This window comes from Acanthochromis polyacanthus, chromosome 15 (assembly GCF_021347895.1).
Source record: "Acanthochromis polyacanthus isolate Apoly-LR-REF ecotype Palm Island chromosome 15, KAUST_Apoly_ChrSc, whole genome shotgun sequence".
Classification (NCBI taxonomy): Eukaryota; Metazoa; Chordata; class Actinopteri; family Pomacentridae; genus Acanthochromis; species Acanthochromis polyacanthus.
In genome coordinates, this window is record NC_067127.1 from 38,494,122 (window position 1) to 38,513,421 (window position 19,300).

General features: G+C 42.7%; 1 protein-coding gene across 4 annotated transcripts in view; it reads right to left on the minus strand.

Moving 5' to 3' along the window:
- The window catches only part of LOC110970761 (cullin-9), a 52,888-nt gene extending 35,990 nt beyond the window's left edge, over nt 1-16,898 (minus strand). For 3 of the 4 annotated variants that reach the window (XM_022221079.2, XM_022221078.2, XM_022221077.2), the window contains exons 1-9: nt 16,731-16,898; nt 14,503-15,180; nt 13,303-13,457; nt 11,061-11,663; nt 9,887-10,028; nt 9,456-9,646; nt 3,828-4,014; nt 3,561-3,752; nt 681-873 (exon numbers count right to left, since the gene is read on the minus strand). In XM_022221079.2, the coding sequence (XP_022076771.2) occupies nt 681-873; nt 3,561-3,752; nt 3,828-4,014; nt 9,456-9,646; nt 9,887-10,028; nt 11,061-11,663; nt 13,303-13,457; nt 14,503-15,180; nt 16,731-16,872 (2,483 nt within the window). In that variant the 5' untranslated portion in view covers nt 16,873-16,898. Of the gene's footprint in view, nt 1-680; nt 874-3,560; nt 4,015-9,455; nt 9,647-9,886; nt 10,029-11,060; nt 11,664-13,302; nt 13,458-14,502; nt 15,181-16,730 lie in introns of all 4 variants that reach the window. The other variant, XM_022221076.2, reaches the window with a different exon arrangement.
- Between the last annotated feature and the right edge of the window lie 2,402 nt (nt 16,899-19,300).

The window sequence follows — 19,300 nt, forward strand, 5'->3', positions numbered from 1 at the left end:
TAAAACTTTATTTAAACTGACCCAGTTACAGCAGCTTCAGAACCTTATCCCTGGAGGACAAATAAAACTTTATTTAAACTGACCCAGTTACAGCAGCTTCAGAACCTTATCCCTGGAGGACAAATAAAACTTTATTTAAACTGACCCAGTTACAGCAGCTTCAGAACCTTATCCCTGGAGGACAAATAAAACTTTATTTAAACTGACCCAGTTACAGCAGCTTCAGAACCTTATCCCTGGAGGACAAATAAAACTTTATTTAAACTGACCCAGTTACAGCAGCTTCAGAACCTTATCCCTGGAGGACAAATAAAACTTTATTTAAACTGACCCAGTTACAGCAGCTTCAGAACCTTATCCCTGGAGGACAAATAAAACTTTATTTAAACTGACCCAGTTACAGCAGCTTCAGAACCTTATCCCTGGAGGACAAATAAAACTTTATTTAAACTGACCCAGTTACAGCAGCTTCAGAACCTTATCCCTGGAGGACAAATAAAACTTTATTTAAACTGACCCAGTTACAGCAGATTCAGAACTTTAAACTAACAGTGTTTCTCCCTCTTCGTTTGGACTTTTTGCTGTTGTGTTAAATGTGTTGTAGAATAACTGATTGTATGTTTTCTGCCTTGTACTCAGTACTGATCCCGGCTCGGTGTATTTTCTGGGCCGGTTCCTACCGTATAGTCTGGGCCGAGTCGCTCCTCATGGAGTTCTTCTCCTGAACTCCTTTCTCCTCCAGCAGCCTGGTGATGAACAGGACGGCAGCCAGCTGTTGGTTCTGGTCCGAACCTGCTTTCTTCAGGATGTCCACCACCTCGCCCAGCTTCTCCAGAACCGTCTTCTTCCCCTGAACCCGCGGGTTGTTGAACACTGCAGGACAGAGTCACAGCAGGAATGCCGATATGAAGGAAACGTTCACAGGGTCAGCAGTCAGACAGTCGTTCATTTACATGGAGAATCATGTTTAGCTTTATCATGTTTAGATTTATGTTTATATTTATCATGTTTATATTTATCATGCTTATATTTATCATGTATAATATTTATCATGTTTATATTTATCATGTTTAGATTTATGTTTATATTTATCATGCTTAAATGTATGTAAATATTTATCATGTCTATATTTATGTTTATATTTATCATTTTTATATTTATCATGTTTAGATTTATGTTTATATTTATCATGTTTAGATTTATCATGCTTATATTTATCATGTATAATATTTATCATGTTTATATTTATCATGTTTATATTTATCATGTTTAGATTTATGTTTATATTTATCATGCTTAAATGTATGTAAATATTTATCATGTCTATATTTATGTTTATATTTATCATGTTTAGATTTATCATGCTTATATTTATCATGTATAATATTTATCATGTTTATATTTATCATGTTTAGATTTATGTTTATATTTATCATGCTTATATTTATCATGTATAATATTTATCATGTTTATATTTATCATGTTTATATTTATCATGTTTATATTTATGTTTATATTTATCATGCTTAAATGTATGTAAATATTTATCATGTCTATATTTATGTTTATATTTATCATTTTATATTTATCATGTTTAGATTTATGTTTATATTTATCATGTTTAGATTTATCATGCTTATATTTATGTTTATATTTATCATGCTTAAATGTATGTTTATATTTATGTTTATATTTATCATTTTTATATTTATCATGTTTAGATTTATCATGTTTATATTTATCATGTTCATATTTGTTTATATTTATCATGCTTATATTTATGTTTATATTTATCATGTTTAGATTTATCATGTTTATATTTGTTTAGATTTATCATGTTTAAATTTATCATGTTTAGATTTATCATGTTTAGATTTATATTTATCATGTTTATATTTATGTTTATATTTATCATTTTTAGATTTATCATGTTTAGATTTAACATGTTCATATTTATGTTTATAGCTATGTTTATATTTATCATGTTTAGATTTATCATGCTTATATTTATCATGTTTATATTTATGTTTATATTTATCATGTTTAGATTTATGTTTATATTTATCATGTTTATATTTATCATGTTTATATTTATGTTCAGATTTATGTTCAGATTTATGTTCAGATTTATCATGTTTAGATTTATCATGTTTATAATTATGTTTATATTAGGTTTATTGTGTTGAAAATTTGTTGTATTTATTACATTTATTAATATTCTGTTTTTTACCATTTATTATATTTACTAATTTTATATTTATTATAATTTTTTAATGAGTATTAATTATATGAATTAAATTTTATATTATGTTTGTTTTAGCCATTTGTTGAATTTATTAAATGTGTTAAAATAATTATTTTTATTATTTTGACCATTTACTGTATTTATTGTGTTCACTATTTGTTGTATTTATTAATTTTATATTCATGTTTATTTTACCATTTATTATATTTATTACATTTTATATTTATTATGTTTATTGTATTGACTACATTGAATTGGTTATTGTATTTACTGTATTTAGTGAAATGTTTGTTGTATTTATTGTTTATTTTCTATTTATTTTCTCTTGGATTTATTCTGTTTATTGTCTGTATTTAAATAAATGTGGATTCAGTTCAGGAACACTGTTGTCATCTTCAGTTTGAATGTTGGTTTCTGTAACTTTGACAGACACTAAAAAACTCAAAGTTTCTTCCTGAAGCTGAACACAGATCCAGAGATGTCAGCGACGGCGCCACCATGTGGTCAGACTCACATAGGCCACACTCCTCTAAACCCTTTAACCCTCCTGTTGTTAAAGGGTTTTTGGTCATGAATGGCACCAAAAACAACTGTTCCCTTGCCTAAAAGAAATCCAAAAAAAAAATCAGCAAAAAAATTCCCCAAATTTAGAAAAAAAATTGCAAAAACTTCAGGAAAGAAATTCCACAAACTTCTTAAAAGTTTCCCGTCAAAGTTTTATTTTATTTTTTTTTAAAAATCCCCAAATTTGGCAAGAAATAAAAATATAAAAAATAAAAACATGCAAATATTTTTTTTTTAAATCCTAAAAATATCTGAAGTGATTTTATAAATATCAGCAAAACTTCTAATATTTTCTTTAGGGACAAAAAAATGTTTCTTGAACATTCAGAAAAATAAAAATCAACCAAAATCCAGTGAAATTTGCTGGATTTTGGTTGATTTTTTTCTGAATGTTCAAGAAACATTTTTTTAGCATTTCTTTTTTTTTACACTAAAAAATGTTCAAATATTTCCAAAAACATTGAAAATGTGGAAGTTTTCAGTGTGTAAATCTATTTTTTTCTCCACACTTTCAAACTTTAAAACAGGTCGACTTGACCAGCAGGAGGGTTAAACTAAAGGTCAGATGGTTCCCTGAAGAACTTCATCCAAACGTTTTAGGAGACGATCGCTGCTCCTTATTGGCAGACGGGTTTAATGGTCAGATCACCAGTGGACCACTGGGGGGCGCTGCTCCTCTGTATTTATGGGAAAGGATAAATGGCAGAATGTGTTCTAACTGTCAGCTGCTGGCTCCTACCAGTCCTCCCACCTTTCATCTTGTCCTCCAGGTCGTCAGGGTATCTGCTGTCGTCCTCCGTCGGCAGCTCGCTGTCCGTCTCCGAGTCCAGCGGAGGCTCCTTCTTGGCCTTCTTGGAGACGGAGCCCATGGCCGAGGACGAGGAGGTGGAGGCCGAGGACGACGAGGAGAAGCTCTGAGCTCCCGTTCCCAGAGAGCCTGGGGCTGTGGGGCAGAGCAGAGTGAGACAGGAGGCGGGGACGGGAATGAGGGACAGCGAGGGGGCGGAGTCAGACTCACCCAGCAGCTCCTCGTCCTCCAGGCTGCCTCCTCCTCTCCTCAGGTAGTGCTTGATGAAGGAGTGGGAGCAGAGCAGGTCGCTGAGGCACGACGACGGCAGCTTCTGCTTCAGGTAGTGGAGGAGTTTCTTTGCCACATCGCCGGGGACGCACAGACCAATCAGAGACGAGTCGTCAAGCTCCGCCTCCTGGAGCAGAAGGAGGAAATGATGGAGCATAAAACCACTGATGAACCTCTGAAGACCAGGGGCCTCATTTATAAAACATTGCGTAGGATCCATACTAAAGTTTGCGTACGCCGAAAAGCTGAAATGGGCGTATGCTGTTCGCCCCTGATTTATAAAACTGTGCGTAAGCACAGCTGCAGGCAATTTCTTTATAATCACACACCAGCTGGAAGATTGCACAGGTGGATCCACCTCACATTCTGCCCACAACACACCCACATTTTACCATGAATGGTCAATGCAAAGTAACTCATGAATGTATCTGTATATAAATAAGCTGCTGATCCACGGCATTTTACACAGCGCCCCCTGCAGTCTTTTCACTGCACTGAGCGTGGTTGTGGTGTGAAGCATGTGTGTCTGTACAGGCTGATTAATGGTTGGACACTCATCCCATTCGGCCGCATATGGATAAATAAACAAAATTCTTTACTTTTTTTGCCTTTTTACTGTGATAGTTGCAGTGAAGAGTGACAGGAAATGGGAAGAAGAGTAGGAAGACATGCATAAAAGTGCCGTGGGCAGGAATCAAACCCAGGCCACTGCGTCAGAGACCACCCCTGTACATGGGTCACCTGTGTAACCTGATGAGCCATACGGGCGCCAGGTGCTCGGTAAACAAAACTATTTAATGAAGACCAGCGCACCGGCCCAGATGTGGACCGGCCCTTCTGTCAAACGACCGAATGAAATAACGTTCAATCCGCGCCTGCTGATATATGAACATAGTTCTGCAAATACAGTCATAGGCCGAATGACGCACTATATGAACATCTACAACAATGAGGGTTTATGATTATCCGGCTCTACAAGTCTAATATGTGATAACAATAAAGGTTTGAGATCAATCTGGTTTCAATTCACCACTTCACCCTCCAGCACTGCCGTTCCCTCTGTCTCCAAAATGTGCTTAAGCAAGCATCAAAGTTGGAGCACCGGTGTGCACATTCTCACGACAAGTTTGTTTTTAGAAATCACAACGAACACAGCGTACGCCACTTTCTACGCAAAGTTTGTGATTTACGCCCTGTTTTGTGCGTAAAGAAGCATCAAGAATCAAGGTTGGTGCACTGGTGCGCACATTCTCACACTGTTTGTTTTTAGAAATCACAACCTTTGCACAGAAAGTGGCGTATGCAACTTTCTAGCCCTGTTTTGTGCGTACGCAAGTTTTATAAATGAGGCCCCAGGAGAGTCAAACTCGCCTTAGTTCCACATCCAGTCCAGTCTGACCTCCGGTAAAACCAGTAAAACCAGTAAAACCACAGCATAATAACCTCTAAATAACCACAACTCCTGATAGTTCCTTTGGTTTAGTGCAGAATGTTCACATGTAAGGAATCATCTTTCTATTAAACATCATGAACTGAAAGTTCAGTTCCATCCACATTCATCCTCAGTTTATCATTTCCACATCACAACTTCCAGATCAGAGTGTCTACAAAGGAACACAACATTTAGTCACCTGGACCTGAACCACGGAGGATTTACTGGAGGATCAGAACCACAAGAAAAGAGACAAAAAAAAACAACAAACAACAAAAACAAGACAAAAATAAGACACAAAATGACAAAAAAAAAATGTACAAACGACACAAACGAGATGAAAAAAGTATTTTAAAAGTTTAGTTTGACAAATTTCCAATCTGCAGTTAATGTCTTCTCTGTAATTTTTACACTTTGAGGGCCGGATTGGACCCTCTGGAGGACCACTTTTGGACCACGGGCCTCATGGTGGACACCCCTGGTCTAATTATTATGCTCTCATATTTTACACATTAATGCGACTCCTGCTAGCTTCACTGATCCTGGACCAACAATACCTGATTGGCTACACCGGGATGACATCACAGGTGAGTCAATGGTGATCATAATGAACCTGAAGGGTTGGGGTCACAGAGGACCAGAACCATAGCTATGTATAGAAAACTAGATAGGCCACGCCCCTCTGAGCGGCGTGCCTACAGAGACGCTAAGCTAGTGGGGGCAAAGTTTCATTGTTTTCCATTGATGTGTACGGCACGAAAATTAAAACAAGAAGAATGCCGGCTCATTGTGCGGCATACAGTTGCACACTACGTCGGACGATCAAGACAAGGAAACTTGGAATAACTTTCCACAGGTAAGAATAGTTTTGGGCTCGTTTTTCATTATTAAATCTTGTTGAGAGTCTATGAGAGCTAACTAGTTAGCCATTAGCAAAACATTAACACAAGCTAACAGCTGGACAACCAAATACCAGACGATTAATAGTAGCTGTAGTATAGCTGTACAAGCAGTAATACGAAAAGTACAAGCAGCAGTAATAGTATAAGTAGCTGTTAGAGTCGTAGACGTAGTATCAGCATGTGTACTAGTAGTACAAGTTGTAGTAGCAGTGACAGTATCAGCAGCAGTAGTTGGTGTATTACCACTAGTAGTAGCATTACTATTAATACCACCAATACTACCAATAGTAGTTATAAAGCCTAACTCATATAAATCCAGATTAGCATCTATGTTCTTCCTCCAAACCCATTTTATGATTGGGATTTCAGGCAATTCTTTAGGACTGCTCTCACATCATTGAAATGTTACTAAACAATGTTATACTGATCAAATTAAATAACTTTGGTCTACTGTGTATTGGTTAATTCAGTTCTCTGTACTTAATTTATTCGCATGATTTCTTTATAAATATGTTGTTGTGTACAGACTTATTTACTTCTGTCTACTTTTTCTTGACTCCATGTAGGTTTCCCAAAGACTATGGGTTGAGGAAGAAGTGGAAGCAGCTCTGAGCAGAGAGGGGTTTGCTGGTGCTCTGCAGTGATTATTTTAAACCTGATGAGTCTCACAGGGCTGGGTAGGTTTAGACCTGGTGTTACTCCATCAGTGTTTACCTTCCAGCTCGTCTTGGAAGAGGAGGTGAATCATTTACAAGGATGCAGCAACTCAGTTTTATTGAGTTTCATTGCTTTCATGAAAATGTACACTTTTACTGTTTCTTTACCGACTGTGACCCGATGCACACTTACTATTCCCCCAACTTGTGTTTGTATCTAAGTAAATATCTGCTTGTATTCCTGCTTTTAGCATTTATATGTTCATTATGACAACTGTGTGTATGTCTAAGTATATTAAATTATTTTTGTAGTGCTTAATGATTCAGTTCAATGTACCCGTTTCTTGTAAATGGAAATAAACTCTAATCTGTTCTATCTCCATGTGACATGCATATAACAGTCTATAGCTGTAGAGAGAGATAGACAGATGGATAAATATAAATTATTATTCTGTTACCTTCACGTTTAAATCTTTCATCTGTAAAAAAAGTTTTCTATATATGTATATTTTTATCTCTCTTTTTTGTTCATATACACACGTGGACAAAATTGTTGGTACCCCTCAGTTAAAGAAGGAAAAACCCACAATTCTCACTGAAATCACTTGAAACTCACAAAAGTAACAATAAATAAAAATTTATTGAAAATTAAATAATCAAAAACAGCCATCACTTTTGAATTGTTGATTAACATAATTATTTAAAAAAAACAAACTAATGAAACAGGCCTGGACAAAAATGATGGTACCTCTATAAAAGATTGAAAACTATTTGACCAGAGTGACATGATTAACTCAGGTGTGTCATTTAATTGACATCACAGGTGTTTCCAAACTCATAATCAGTCAGTCTGCCTATTTAAAGGGAGACAAGTAGTCACCCTGCTGTTTGGTGAAAAGGTGTGTACCACACTGAACATGGACAACAGAAAGCGAAGGAGAGAATTGTCCCAGGACATCCGAAAAAAAATGATAGACAAACATCTTAAAGGTAAAGGCTATAAGACCATCTCTAAACAGCTTGAAGTTCCTGTGACAACAGTGGCTCATATTATTCAGAAGTTCAAGACCCACGGGACAGTAGCCAACCTCCCTGGACGTGGCCGCAAGAGGAAAATTGATGACAAATTGAAGAGACGGATCGTTGGAATTGTATCCAAAGAGCCCAGAGCAACCTCCAAAGAAATTAAAGGTGAACTCCAAGGCCAAGGTACATCAGTGTCAGATCGCACCATTCGTCGTTGTTTGAGCCAAAGTGGACTTCATGGGAGACGACCAAGGAGGACACCACTGCTGAAAAAAACTCATAAAAAAGCCAGACTGGAATTTGCAAAAATGCATGTTGACAAGCCACAAAGCTTCTGGGAGAATGTCCTTTGGACAGATGAGACCAAACTGGAGCTTTTTGGTAAGGCACATCAACTCTATGTTCATAGACTCAAAAACCAAGCATACGAAGAAAAGAACACTGTCCCTACGGTGAAACATGGAGGAGGCTCAGTAATGTTTTGGGGCTGCTTTGCTGCATCTGGCACAGGGTGTCTTGAAAGTGTGCAAGGTACGATGAAATCTGAAGACTATCAAGGCATTCTGGAGAGAAATGTGCTGCCTAGTGTCAGAAAGCTTGGTCTCAGTCGCAGGTCATGGGTCTTCCAACAGGACAACCATCCAAAACACACAGCCAAAAACAGCCAAGAATGGCTGAGAGAAAAGCGTTGGACTATTCTAAAGTGGCCTTCTATGAGCCCAGATCTGAATCCCATTGAACATATGTGGAAGGAGCTGAAACATGCCATTTGGAGAAGACACCCATCAAACCTGAGACAACTGGAGCTGTTTGCTCATGAGGAGTGGGCCAAAATACCTGTTGACAGCTGCAGAACGCTCATTGACAAATACAGAAATCGTTTAATTGCAGTGATTGCCTCAAAAGGTTGTGCAACAAAATATTAAGTTATGGGTACCATCATTTTTGTCCAGCCCTATTTCATTAGTTTGTTTTTTTAAATAATTATGTTAATCAACAATTCAAAAGTGATGGCTGATTTTGATTATTTAATTTTCAATACATTTTTATTGTTACTTTTGTGAGTTTCAAGTGATTTCAGTGAGAATTGTGGGTTTTTCCTTCTTTAACTGAGGGGTACCAACAATTTTGTCCTCGTGTGTAGCTACATATCTAAGCATTTACAATGTAAATCTTATATTTATATATGTAATGGCTGAACGTAAAAGATTCCCTGGCCTCTGGACCTAAATAATAAGATAACTGAACTTGCAGGCTACATTGGTAGAAAGCCTATTTTTAATAAAATGTTCTGTATTAATAGCACATGTTTTGACATTGACAATAAAGTAAACCACGTGAAAATCGGTTGAGAAATGAGCAAATTATGATATATTTTCAAAGTGCATGCATTGCTTTGAATGGGAACTTTGCCCCCTCCAAGATGGCCGCCACATAGGCACATCGCTCAGCCGGCTGCTACAGCGCGCTGGCGTATCTCGTCTTCATATCTATGGTCAGAACCTCCTCACAGAGGGTCAGAACCTCCTCACAGAGGGTCAGAACCTCCTACCTGGTCATCCAGGTTCTGCAGCAGGATGCCGTTGACCTCCTGCTGCTGCTTGGGCTCCAGTTTCTTGATGAAGAAGAGGACCTCCCACCACTCGGCTCTGCTCAGCGTTGCTGGCTCCACCTGCAGCCTCTCGGACAGGTAAGGCAGGGAGTAGAGTCCACCGGGAGGCTTTGAGAAGAACGTCTGGCTCACTGAGGACAACAAGGATTGAAGGTCTCAGAGCTAATCTACAGCAGGAGGACAGCTACAGAAGAAGAACCAACCTGATGGAGTTCACCCACCTATAAAGACAACTAACCTCAGGTTTCAGATTTTATATTATTTATGTTTTACTTTGACATCAGAGAGACTTCCTAATAGAGACGTTCATCAGATGATGCTCTCAGCTCTCTAGCGCCTCCTACAGGTGCTGCTCTGCGATTGGCTCCTACCTGCGGTGAGTTTGAGCGTCTCCGTCAGCGACGACGCCTTCTCCTGCGTCTCCTTCTCAGCCTGGCTGCTGCTGCCGCTGCCCAGGATCTCCACCATGTGCCAGTGGACCCAGTAGGTTCTGGACAGGGAGTTCCAGTAGACCTGGACACCACAGGAGACACTTTAGCAGCAGCGCCCCCTGTTGTTGGACTGTAGCTAACAAGAACCTAATCCTGATAGTTCAGTGAATCAGAAGAGGAAAACTGCAGCAGTTTAATGAGTTCTAGAAACAATCACTGGTTCCCTGGATGTGGTTCTGATAATCCACCAGAGGAACCTTTGAAAGGTCCTTCTGAGTGAACTTTATACCAGCATGGTGAGGCAGGACGGAACCTGGACCACCTGGAGACACCATGAACTCTGAGATCATTGAAGTATTTGATTCATTCTCACTTCATCACTAAACAGATTCTAACTGGTCTACCTTGGTGGTCTACCTTGGTGGTCTACCTTGGTGGTCTACCTTGGTGGTCTAACTGCCGGTCCACCTTGGTGGTCTAACTGCCGGTCTACCTTGGTGGTCTACCTTGGTGGTCTACCTGCCGATCTAACTGCCGGTCCACCTTGGTGGTCTAACTGCCGGTCCACCTTGGTGGTCTAACTGCCGGTCTACCTTGGTGGTCTAACTGCCGATCTAACTGCTGGTCCACCTTGGTGGTCTAACTGCCGGTCTAACTGCTGGTCCACCTTGGTGGTCTAACTGCCGGTCTAACTGCTGGTCCACCTTGGTGGTCTAACTGCCGGTCCACCTTGGTGGTCTAACTGCCGGTCCACCTTGGTGGTCTAACTGCCGGTCCACCTTGGTGGTCTAACTGCCGGTCTAACTGCTGGTCTACCTTGGTGGTCTAACTGCCGGTCCACCTTGGTGGTCTAACTGCCGGTCTACCTTGGTGGTCTAACTGCCGGTCTACCTTGGTGGTCTAACTGCCGGTCTAACTGCTGGTCCACCTTGGTGGTCTAACTGCCGGTCTACCTTGGTGGTCTAACTGCCGGTCTACCTTGGTGGTCTAACTGCCGGTCTACCTTGGTGGTCTAACTGCCGGTCTACCTTGGTGGTCTAACTGTCGGTCTACCTTGGTGGTCTAACTGCCGGTCTACCTTGGTGGTCTACATGCTGGACCAGTGCTTCCTCACCTGGACAGGTGGGGATCCGTCGTTGCTGTAGCGGAACTCTCCCTCGTCCCCGGCGCTGACCTCCTCGTAGTCCTCCAGCATGCGGACCATCATGCCGCTCTTCAGGTTGTCCTGGACATACTCCACGTAGGCTGAGCGGCTGGCAAAGTCCGACCGCGTCTTGAACCCGTTTCCTGTCTTCTTCTTTGGTGGCGTGGAGGCCGGCGCTGCCACGGCCGAGCTAACAGCAAGGGCGACAGGCGAGGCACAGAACCGAGGCTGGAAGATGGACCTGAGGACAGGCCGGGACTCCTCCTCTTGCTCCTCCCCACTAACCCCGCCCCCTGCCGATTGGTGGGTGGAGCTGTCGGGTGGCTGGCGGTTCCGGTCCCAGCCCATCACCCGGACCAGCTCCGAGATCAGGTTGGCCATCGCCATAGTGAAGTCAAACTCCCGCTGGACGCGCAGGTGCTCGGCCTGGTGGGCGGAGCTGGAGGAGGCAGGGGAGGGGCTGGCATCCTGTCTGTCAGAGCTTGACTCCGCCCCCGCTGTGTTGAGTTTGTCCATCAGAGACGTGACGCACAGGTAGCGCTTCACCAGAGAGAACAGCAGCTTCCCGGGAATCTGGACAGACAGAAGGTTAACTCAGCGTCCCCTGCTGGCTAGAGGTCATTAAGGATAACAAGTCTTTGTCTAAACTCCCACAATGCTTTCTGCTTTAACCTCCTCTGGTCTCTACAGGATTAGACAGGAAGAGGCTCCCCCTGCTGGAACAACCAGGAACTACAGCTTATCTACATTTACTGACATCATTGAGAGAAAACAGGTTTACTGCAGTACATCCTACCATCTAGTACTACATCCTACCCTCTTATAGTACATTTAGACTCTAGTATTATATTTAGACTCTAATACTTAGGGATGAGAATGAGGAAAAATATTTTCAGCTGAAAATTAGCCGGGGGTCTGGGGGCCGCATGCCCCCAGCCGGGTCCAGTGCGGAGCCCAGTGGGGGGATTCAGGGGGGCGAAGCCCTCCTGAAGCGCTTGGGTTTTGGAGATTTTACAGCAGTAAAAAGTGGCCTGAGAGTCCTTAAAAACAATTTAATATATATCAGTCTGGTCCAAAATGATTTCTAAATGTCATGGTGATAGGGACTCTGCTCTCAGTTTGCTAGCATTACTAGCAGTGTAGGTAAACCAAATGGCTAACATCACCATCTTTATGTAAAATAAATTAAGTTACCTTTCTCAATATTCTCTTCCTCTCACCTCACCAAGAAGTCAAATAATATTTCTGAGAGTTCATTCTCAATGCAGAGTTACACATGAGAGAGACTGTTCTACAGTCAATGTTCTCTTCCTCTCAACTAACCAAGAAGTCAAACAATATTTGAGATTTCATTCTTAATTAATAGTCACACACGAAAGATTATACTCCAGTCAATGTTTCTGAGATTTTATAGCCACACACACATCTACACATTGTTCCAACTAACATATTTACAAGCTGCATCATTCTGTTCAAATGCACTCATGGTTCATTGCAAAGATTTCTTTTTCCTCTTTGCAGCCAATTGGATCAGTTTCTCTGCAGCGTTTCTCTTTTCTGACTTATTGTGTGACAGTCTTTCCATCTTTGCTGCTTGCTCCTGTCCTCTCTTCTAGGCATGCTCGGCAGGGAGGGAGGCGGGCTAAAAGGTTGTCTATCAAATCATTCTGCAGCAGTTGGGTAGGTATACAACCAATCAGAACGAATAGGCTGACGTATCCTGTCAGAATCGTTGCGCCTCTGTCGTCACTTAGTTACATCGCCTTCTGACTCTACACTTCATGGTGATTTGATTACAGGACTGTACATGACTGCTCTCACTGAGTGGCGGCTAGCATTCAGCGCGGTGGATATTAGCAGCCGTTCGATATTACGACTCGCCGACCATAAACATACCTCACCCCCCAAAAAAATTTCTCCTCGAATTTAGATGATTCACAAGAATGACCCTGGCAAGGATAAAATCCAAGGAATTCTGCGGATCCGCAGAAAATTCTCATCCCTGAATACTACATTTACTCTCCAGCTACCCTCTAGCACTACATTTCAGACAGTGTTCAAATGGAGCTTCCACCTAACTTTCATGTTCTTGAAGTGTGTACTACCAGGTAAACAGGGTCCGACACTACATTCATCAGACTGGGTCCTAATAAGCCTAAGCAGGAAGTGAGAACTCCTTCCAGCTCGTCCTGAGCCGGAGAGACGTGGCTACCTGAGGTAGGTGGATCCCCTCAAAGGAGATGCCATGTTCCTCTGAAGACGTGGTTTCAGCGAACAGCTCCAGCAGAGTGTAGCGATTATCAAAGTCCATGTGCTGCTCGATGCCGTCCTGCTGGCTGAGAGACAGCAACACGTAGGCCCGACTACCTGCAGAGGACAGGAACACGTCAGCACCTGGACTACACCTGGAACACTTGGAACCACACTTGAACTACGCCTGAAACTACACCTCGACTACACCGGAACTACACCTGTAGCCCCTCTTATTACTTCTGAGACCAAACAGCTGATTGATGAAAACATAAAATAATCCTCAGAATCTTCTCAGTTCAGAATTAAATCATTAAAGAACCCGACAGACGACTACAGCTGGAAAACCTTCAAAATCACTGTCGGCGTCGTGTCGTCTGTGTTTGCATGTCGGTCTCAGGTGTTTGGTTTCCAACTATTGGTGGATTTACTCCATGAATGTTTATTGATGGAACCAAACTGATGGGTGAGATCCTGGAGGAACCTGATGAACCAGCAGCTTCAGACCTCGCTGACTCATCCTCTAATCATGGAGCTCTAACAGGTCTAATTCTACCATTTAGTTTGTTAAAACCATGTAGATGTTCAGAACAAACTAAATATTTATAATCAGTAAAATGCTGAACATTGCATCCAACAACAGTTTTTCTTTATTTATTTCCTCATTTTTAAAACACAGATCATCAGAAAAATGCTAAATGTTGAATCTGATCACTGATCGGCTAAACTTTGTTCCTGGTTCTGTAATGATTCACAGCAGGAGTTCAGTAACGGACCATTAACTAGTCAGGAGAATGTTCTGCTCTGAGCTGGTTTTGGTCACATGTGGAGGAACCTGAGAAAACGTCTGTAGGAGGAAATATAATAACATTTGTAGAGGAACCTTAGAGAACCACCTAACTGTGGTCTCATCAGCAGATCTGGAGCATCAGCTCTGCTGATTCATGCTTCCTGTTACACAAACTTCAGCTCAATAAACTGCTTCTGATGGAAAGTCTGGTCTAAAAACATGAACCATGTCTGTATCTTCTCAGACTGTGAGAACTTCAGCAGCTCTGGACCTCGGCCCCGATACAGAACTAATGATGGACCAACGATCTGTACTGAACAGACCAATCAGAGAGCAGGACTCGTGCCATTGGCTGGTGTAGGATAGGTTTACCTGCGTCGTGTGATGCGAGCGCCCGCAGCATCTTTCCGGCGCTGCGCCTGGTCTGGGTCTCCTTGTTGCAGAGCAGCTCCATGAGCAGGTTGAGGGCTCCGGTCTCCTTGAAGACGCCGACCAGCGACCCGATGGAGGCATAGGCGCTGAGGACGTGGATGGTGTGCATGATGTTGATGGAGAAATCGCTCTTCTTGGCCATCTGCTTCCTGGCACGACATACCAGGTTCTTCACGTCCTCCTTCATGTCCGACAGCTCCACCTCGTCGAACGTGACGTCAGCCGGGAGCTCTCCGTCGGCCGCGTCAGCACCGCGCTGCGTCTCCTGTGGCTGCAGGGGGCGCTGTGAGTCCGTCTTCCTCTTGCCCAGCAGGGTGGGGCAGTTGGCGTAGACGTCCTCCGTGGACATCCACATCAGGATGTTCTCCGGTTTGGTTTCTCCGGACGACGAGCTGCCCGACCCGCCCACGCCGGAACTGCCGCCCGCCACGCCTGTCTCGCTGGCTCCACTCCCCGAGCTGGAGCCGTCGTCGATGGTGACAAGGCACCAGCGAATCAGGTACTCCGTCTGGCCATCATGGGTGCGGCGTTGGCGAATCAGCTCCTCAGGATATGCCTGCAGCCGCGGGCCCAGCTGGACCAGCAGGTTCCCATTCCGGCGCTCGCCAACCATGGTTGCTATGGAGACAGGGGGACAAGAAATATGATTGGACAAAAACTGAGGTGATCGTGCTTTTTCTGTAGCTGCTCCTAAACTTTGGAATGAGCTCCTAATAAACATCAGACTGGCTGATTTAGTCCTACTTTCAAATTTCTTCTATAAATATATATTTTTTTAACTTGCCATACGCCTCAGCTTAGAGTCGACTTTTACTGTAGAACTTGTCTTATTTTATACGCACACAATTTGTATTCTTTCACAACAATGAGGAGACATGAGACATGAGAGGAGACACCAGAGACAAAAGTGGAGACATCAGAGGAGATGAGGACATCCAAAGACCACCTCACATTAAAGTCCATCAGCAGCTGCAGACATTAGACAGGTCCCACAGTTTAACCTCGCCCTGTGTTTGTTCCAGGTGTTAGTTTGGTCCCTGCTTCAGTTCTACCAGGAGATACTTTCGGTTTGGAGACACGCGGTTCCTCTGAGGCTGGATCTCCGCTCTCTGCTCCGGGGATAACATGCAGCTTCAGCCGGGCTCACTCTAACACCTGGAGACTGTTAGTAATTTATCCTGACCCAGCAGGAACTAGTCGGTAGCAACACACCAATGAGTTAACGGGAGGAACGGTTCTGTAGTTCCAGTAAATAGTCTGATCCTGGCTTTTCAACAAGCTAACACAGCTGCTAATGTTAGCCAGCCAGTCGTCCGAGCTGCTAAGCTTCACCTGAACAACAAACACTGCATTTAAACACCTGGTTAGCTGCTGGCTAGCTAGTTAGCCTCATCTGGTTAGCTGCTGGTTAGCTAGTCACCGCTGTCACCTGGTTAAGGTTACCACCAGCTAGCCGTAGAGAACGTCACACCAAATTCCGTTTCATGATCTCAAAATTTTACGTATAAATGATCGTTAACCGAACTAGCGCTCACATGAGCTTTACCTGAGACACCTGTAGGATTACACAGGATCTTCTTCTGAATTCGGCGCCACTAAAAACAATGAAAAGCCCAGAGTTTGGATGAACTTTGTGTCTCTTTCTAATGCTAACGAGACTCCAGACCGACGGGAAGCTGATCCTCTGCCGGGTTAAACGTTCTTAAACGTTCCTCCAGTTCTGGTTCCATGAAGGCTCTAAACGGGTTTCTACCAAACCAGCAGATGTTTGGATGCAGTTCGGTGTCATTCTGTTTGTTCTTTACGGACCAGACTAACTTTTAGTTTGATTTCAGAGAATCTTCTGGTAAATTCAGAGCCAATAAAACTTCCTGTCAGAAGGAACTAAGGTTCAGATTCAGATCTAAAACTGGAGCTAAACGGGTTAATTCTGAGCCGAACTGTAGGACCGGGTCTAATCTGAGCCTGTCTGAGTTAAAACACATCATCTCTCCAAACACTGAGGTTTTAAACAGCTTCTCCTCTAAATCGGGAGCTTTCTGAACGCAGTCTGGTGCTGGACAGGAGCTACGGCTGTCAGGGCGGCGGGCCTGCCCAGCACCCGTCTGGGTCAACCAGGAAGGCGGCTTCGCTGACACACACGCTCCGGCCGGCCAGGTGAGTCTTACCTGCCGTGTCCCAGAGCTTCTCGCTGGGTTGAGTCTTCCCTCTGAAGCGCTGTTTTCTCTTCCGCCCAAACGTGTCGTTTCCCAGCTTGCTCGTGTTGCTTTTACCGCTATCCGCCTCAGGTCCACATTCCTGGATGCGCATTTGCGCACTGTGACGAAAAAAACGTAATCGCCGGCTCTTCTTCTACGGACACTTTAAACATTCTTCTTCTGCATGTTCATGGAGGACCGCTGCAGATAAAGCAGCGCCGCCTGCAGGCTGAAAATAACATGAACTTTATTTACAGTTAAATCAGGAGGGTCAAACTCTTTCTAGTCGGGTCCGCGCAAGATGGCGGCGAGTCTACACGCTCTTTGAGACGTCTGCGATAAAATTCGACTCCAAACTTTATAACGTCGATATTTGATAAGCCAAATGTGTTACTTCAGCCATTAAATAAGACAACGTTAAAAAGAAAAGCCAAAAACTGCGCGGAAAGAACTTTACTCCTGGTAAAAGTGAACTTTGCATAACGAGTGTTTTTGCTAACTGCAAATCTTCAACATCTTAGCTAGCAAGCGCTCCCAGCCAGAGAAATGTTGAAAGCTCAAGACAAGAAAGAAGAAACTAAACGCAAGTTAAGAGTTTCAGCCAGTGATGTCGGTAATGCGTTACTTAGTAACGCGTTACTCTAACCTGACCCCTTTTGTCAGTAACGAGTAATCTAACTCGTTACTATTTCCAAATCAGTAATCAGATTAAAGTTACATATATCCAAGTCACTTTGACTTACTATTTTGCCATTTTCCTTAGTAAAAATTATTCTTTTTGCTTTCTTCTTGCGTTTCGGGGAGTGACATCACGTACGCGACAAGTCACGTTTTCAGCATGAGGACAGCTCACGTGTAACCGCAGCGGCACAAACGTAAACAGCAATGGAGGGAGGAGAGAGATGCGCCTTTTCTACCTGGAAATACAGCCATTATTTTGAGTTCGTGTCAGCGAAAGACAATAATATTAAGGTTCGTTGTACACTCTGTGCTTGCAACAAAATACTGTCAAGCTTCAAAAACACAACGTCTAATTTAAAGAAACATTTAGAGTCGCAGCACAGCACAGTCAAGTTGACACCAGGTGGTGTTAAGCAGAGAGCTGCGAGCAAAGCCACGGCCTCAACTTCTGCAGGAGGGGACCCGCCACCCAAACAACAAAAGCTGGACTTCGGCGCAAAAGCAGTAAGTGGGGGAGAGTTGAAGAAATTGGTCGGGCGGTATGTTGTCGAGGAAATGCTGCCCTTAAACACGGTTGACTCGCCCTCGTTTCGTGCCACAAGATTCCTACTACTATCAATGCCGAGCTGCCTCACAGAACATCTTTTTCTTCCTACCTGGAGAAGGAGTATGCAGAGATGGAGAGAAATCTGAAGGACGCGCTGTGTGAGGTCGACTTTGTGTCAACTACTGTGGACATTTGGACTGCTAGCAACAGAAGCTATATGGGAGTAACGCTCCACTGGATCAGTAGATCCACATTAGAGCGCAACAAGGCTGCATTGGCATGTAGGAGAATTCGCGGTAGGCACACTTATGATGTTATTGGTGCAGAAATCGAAAAGATTCACTCTTCATATGGACTACTTAACAAAGTAGTTGCAACGGTGACTGATAACGGATCCAACTTTGTCAAGGCATTTAAAGTTTATCAGCCTGTCACAGAGTCCGATGATGAGACGGAGGAGGAAGAGTCCACTCCCACAAGTGATGATGTCACTTTTTTAGATCTGTCAGCAATCCTCTCAGACGAGAATGAAAGTGATGGCCAGCTGTCTCTTCCCCCTCACCACAGATGTGCTTCACACACCATCAACATAATTTCCACAACTGATGTGGAGAAATATTTAAGTTCCAATGCAGAGAGCAGGGCGGTGTATAGGAGTAGCACAGCAAAATGCACAGCTCTTTGGACCAAATCAAGCAGATCTACTCTTGCATCAGAAACAGTAGAGGAAGTCACTAAAAGAAAGCTCCTCGTACCGACATCCACAAGGTGGAATTCCTTTTTTGATGCTGTGAAGAGAATCACAGAAATCCCCATGAATGAACTGAATACTCTGTGCAACAAGATGGGAGTTAAGAGCTTCAAAGACAGAGTACCAGTTTCTGCACGAGTACTGCACCGCCATGAAGCCTCTAACTGCAGCACTGGATATTTTACAAGGTGACTGTCCTTATGGGACTTTACTCCCCACACTTGAAGTTCTGATGCAGAAGACCCTGGCTTTCAGAGATGCTCTCTCCAGGATGACTGCAGGCCTTCCAGATGCCATAGTGCAGGTATCCATCTTTAAGCTAGTTTGAACTTCTTGCATCACACTATTTATGAACATGGAACAGAATTCATTATCACTGCAAATTAATAGTAAGACAAATAAAAATGTCATTAAGTAACCTTAAACAATATTAAATCCATAATATTGATTCCACATTAGACATGGTTTGCAAGTAATTCAATTACATAATAAATAGTAGGCCTTGTAGGCTACAACAAGGTAATACTAATAAGCACATCAATGATATTTTTCAGTCTATCC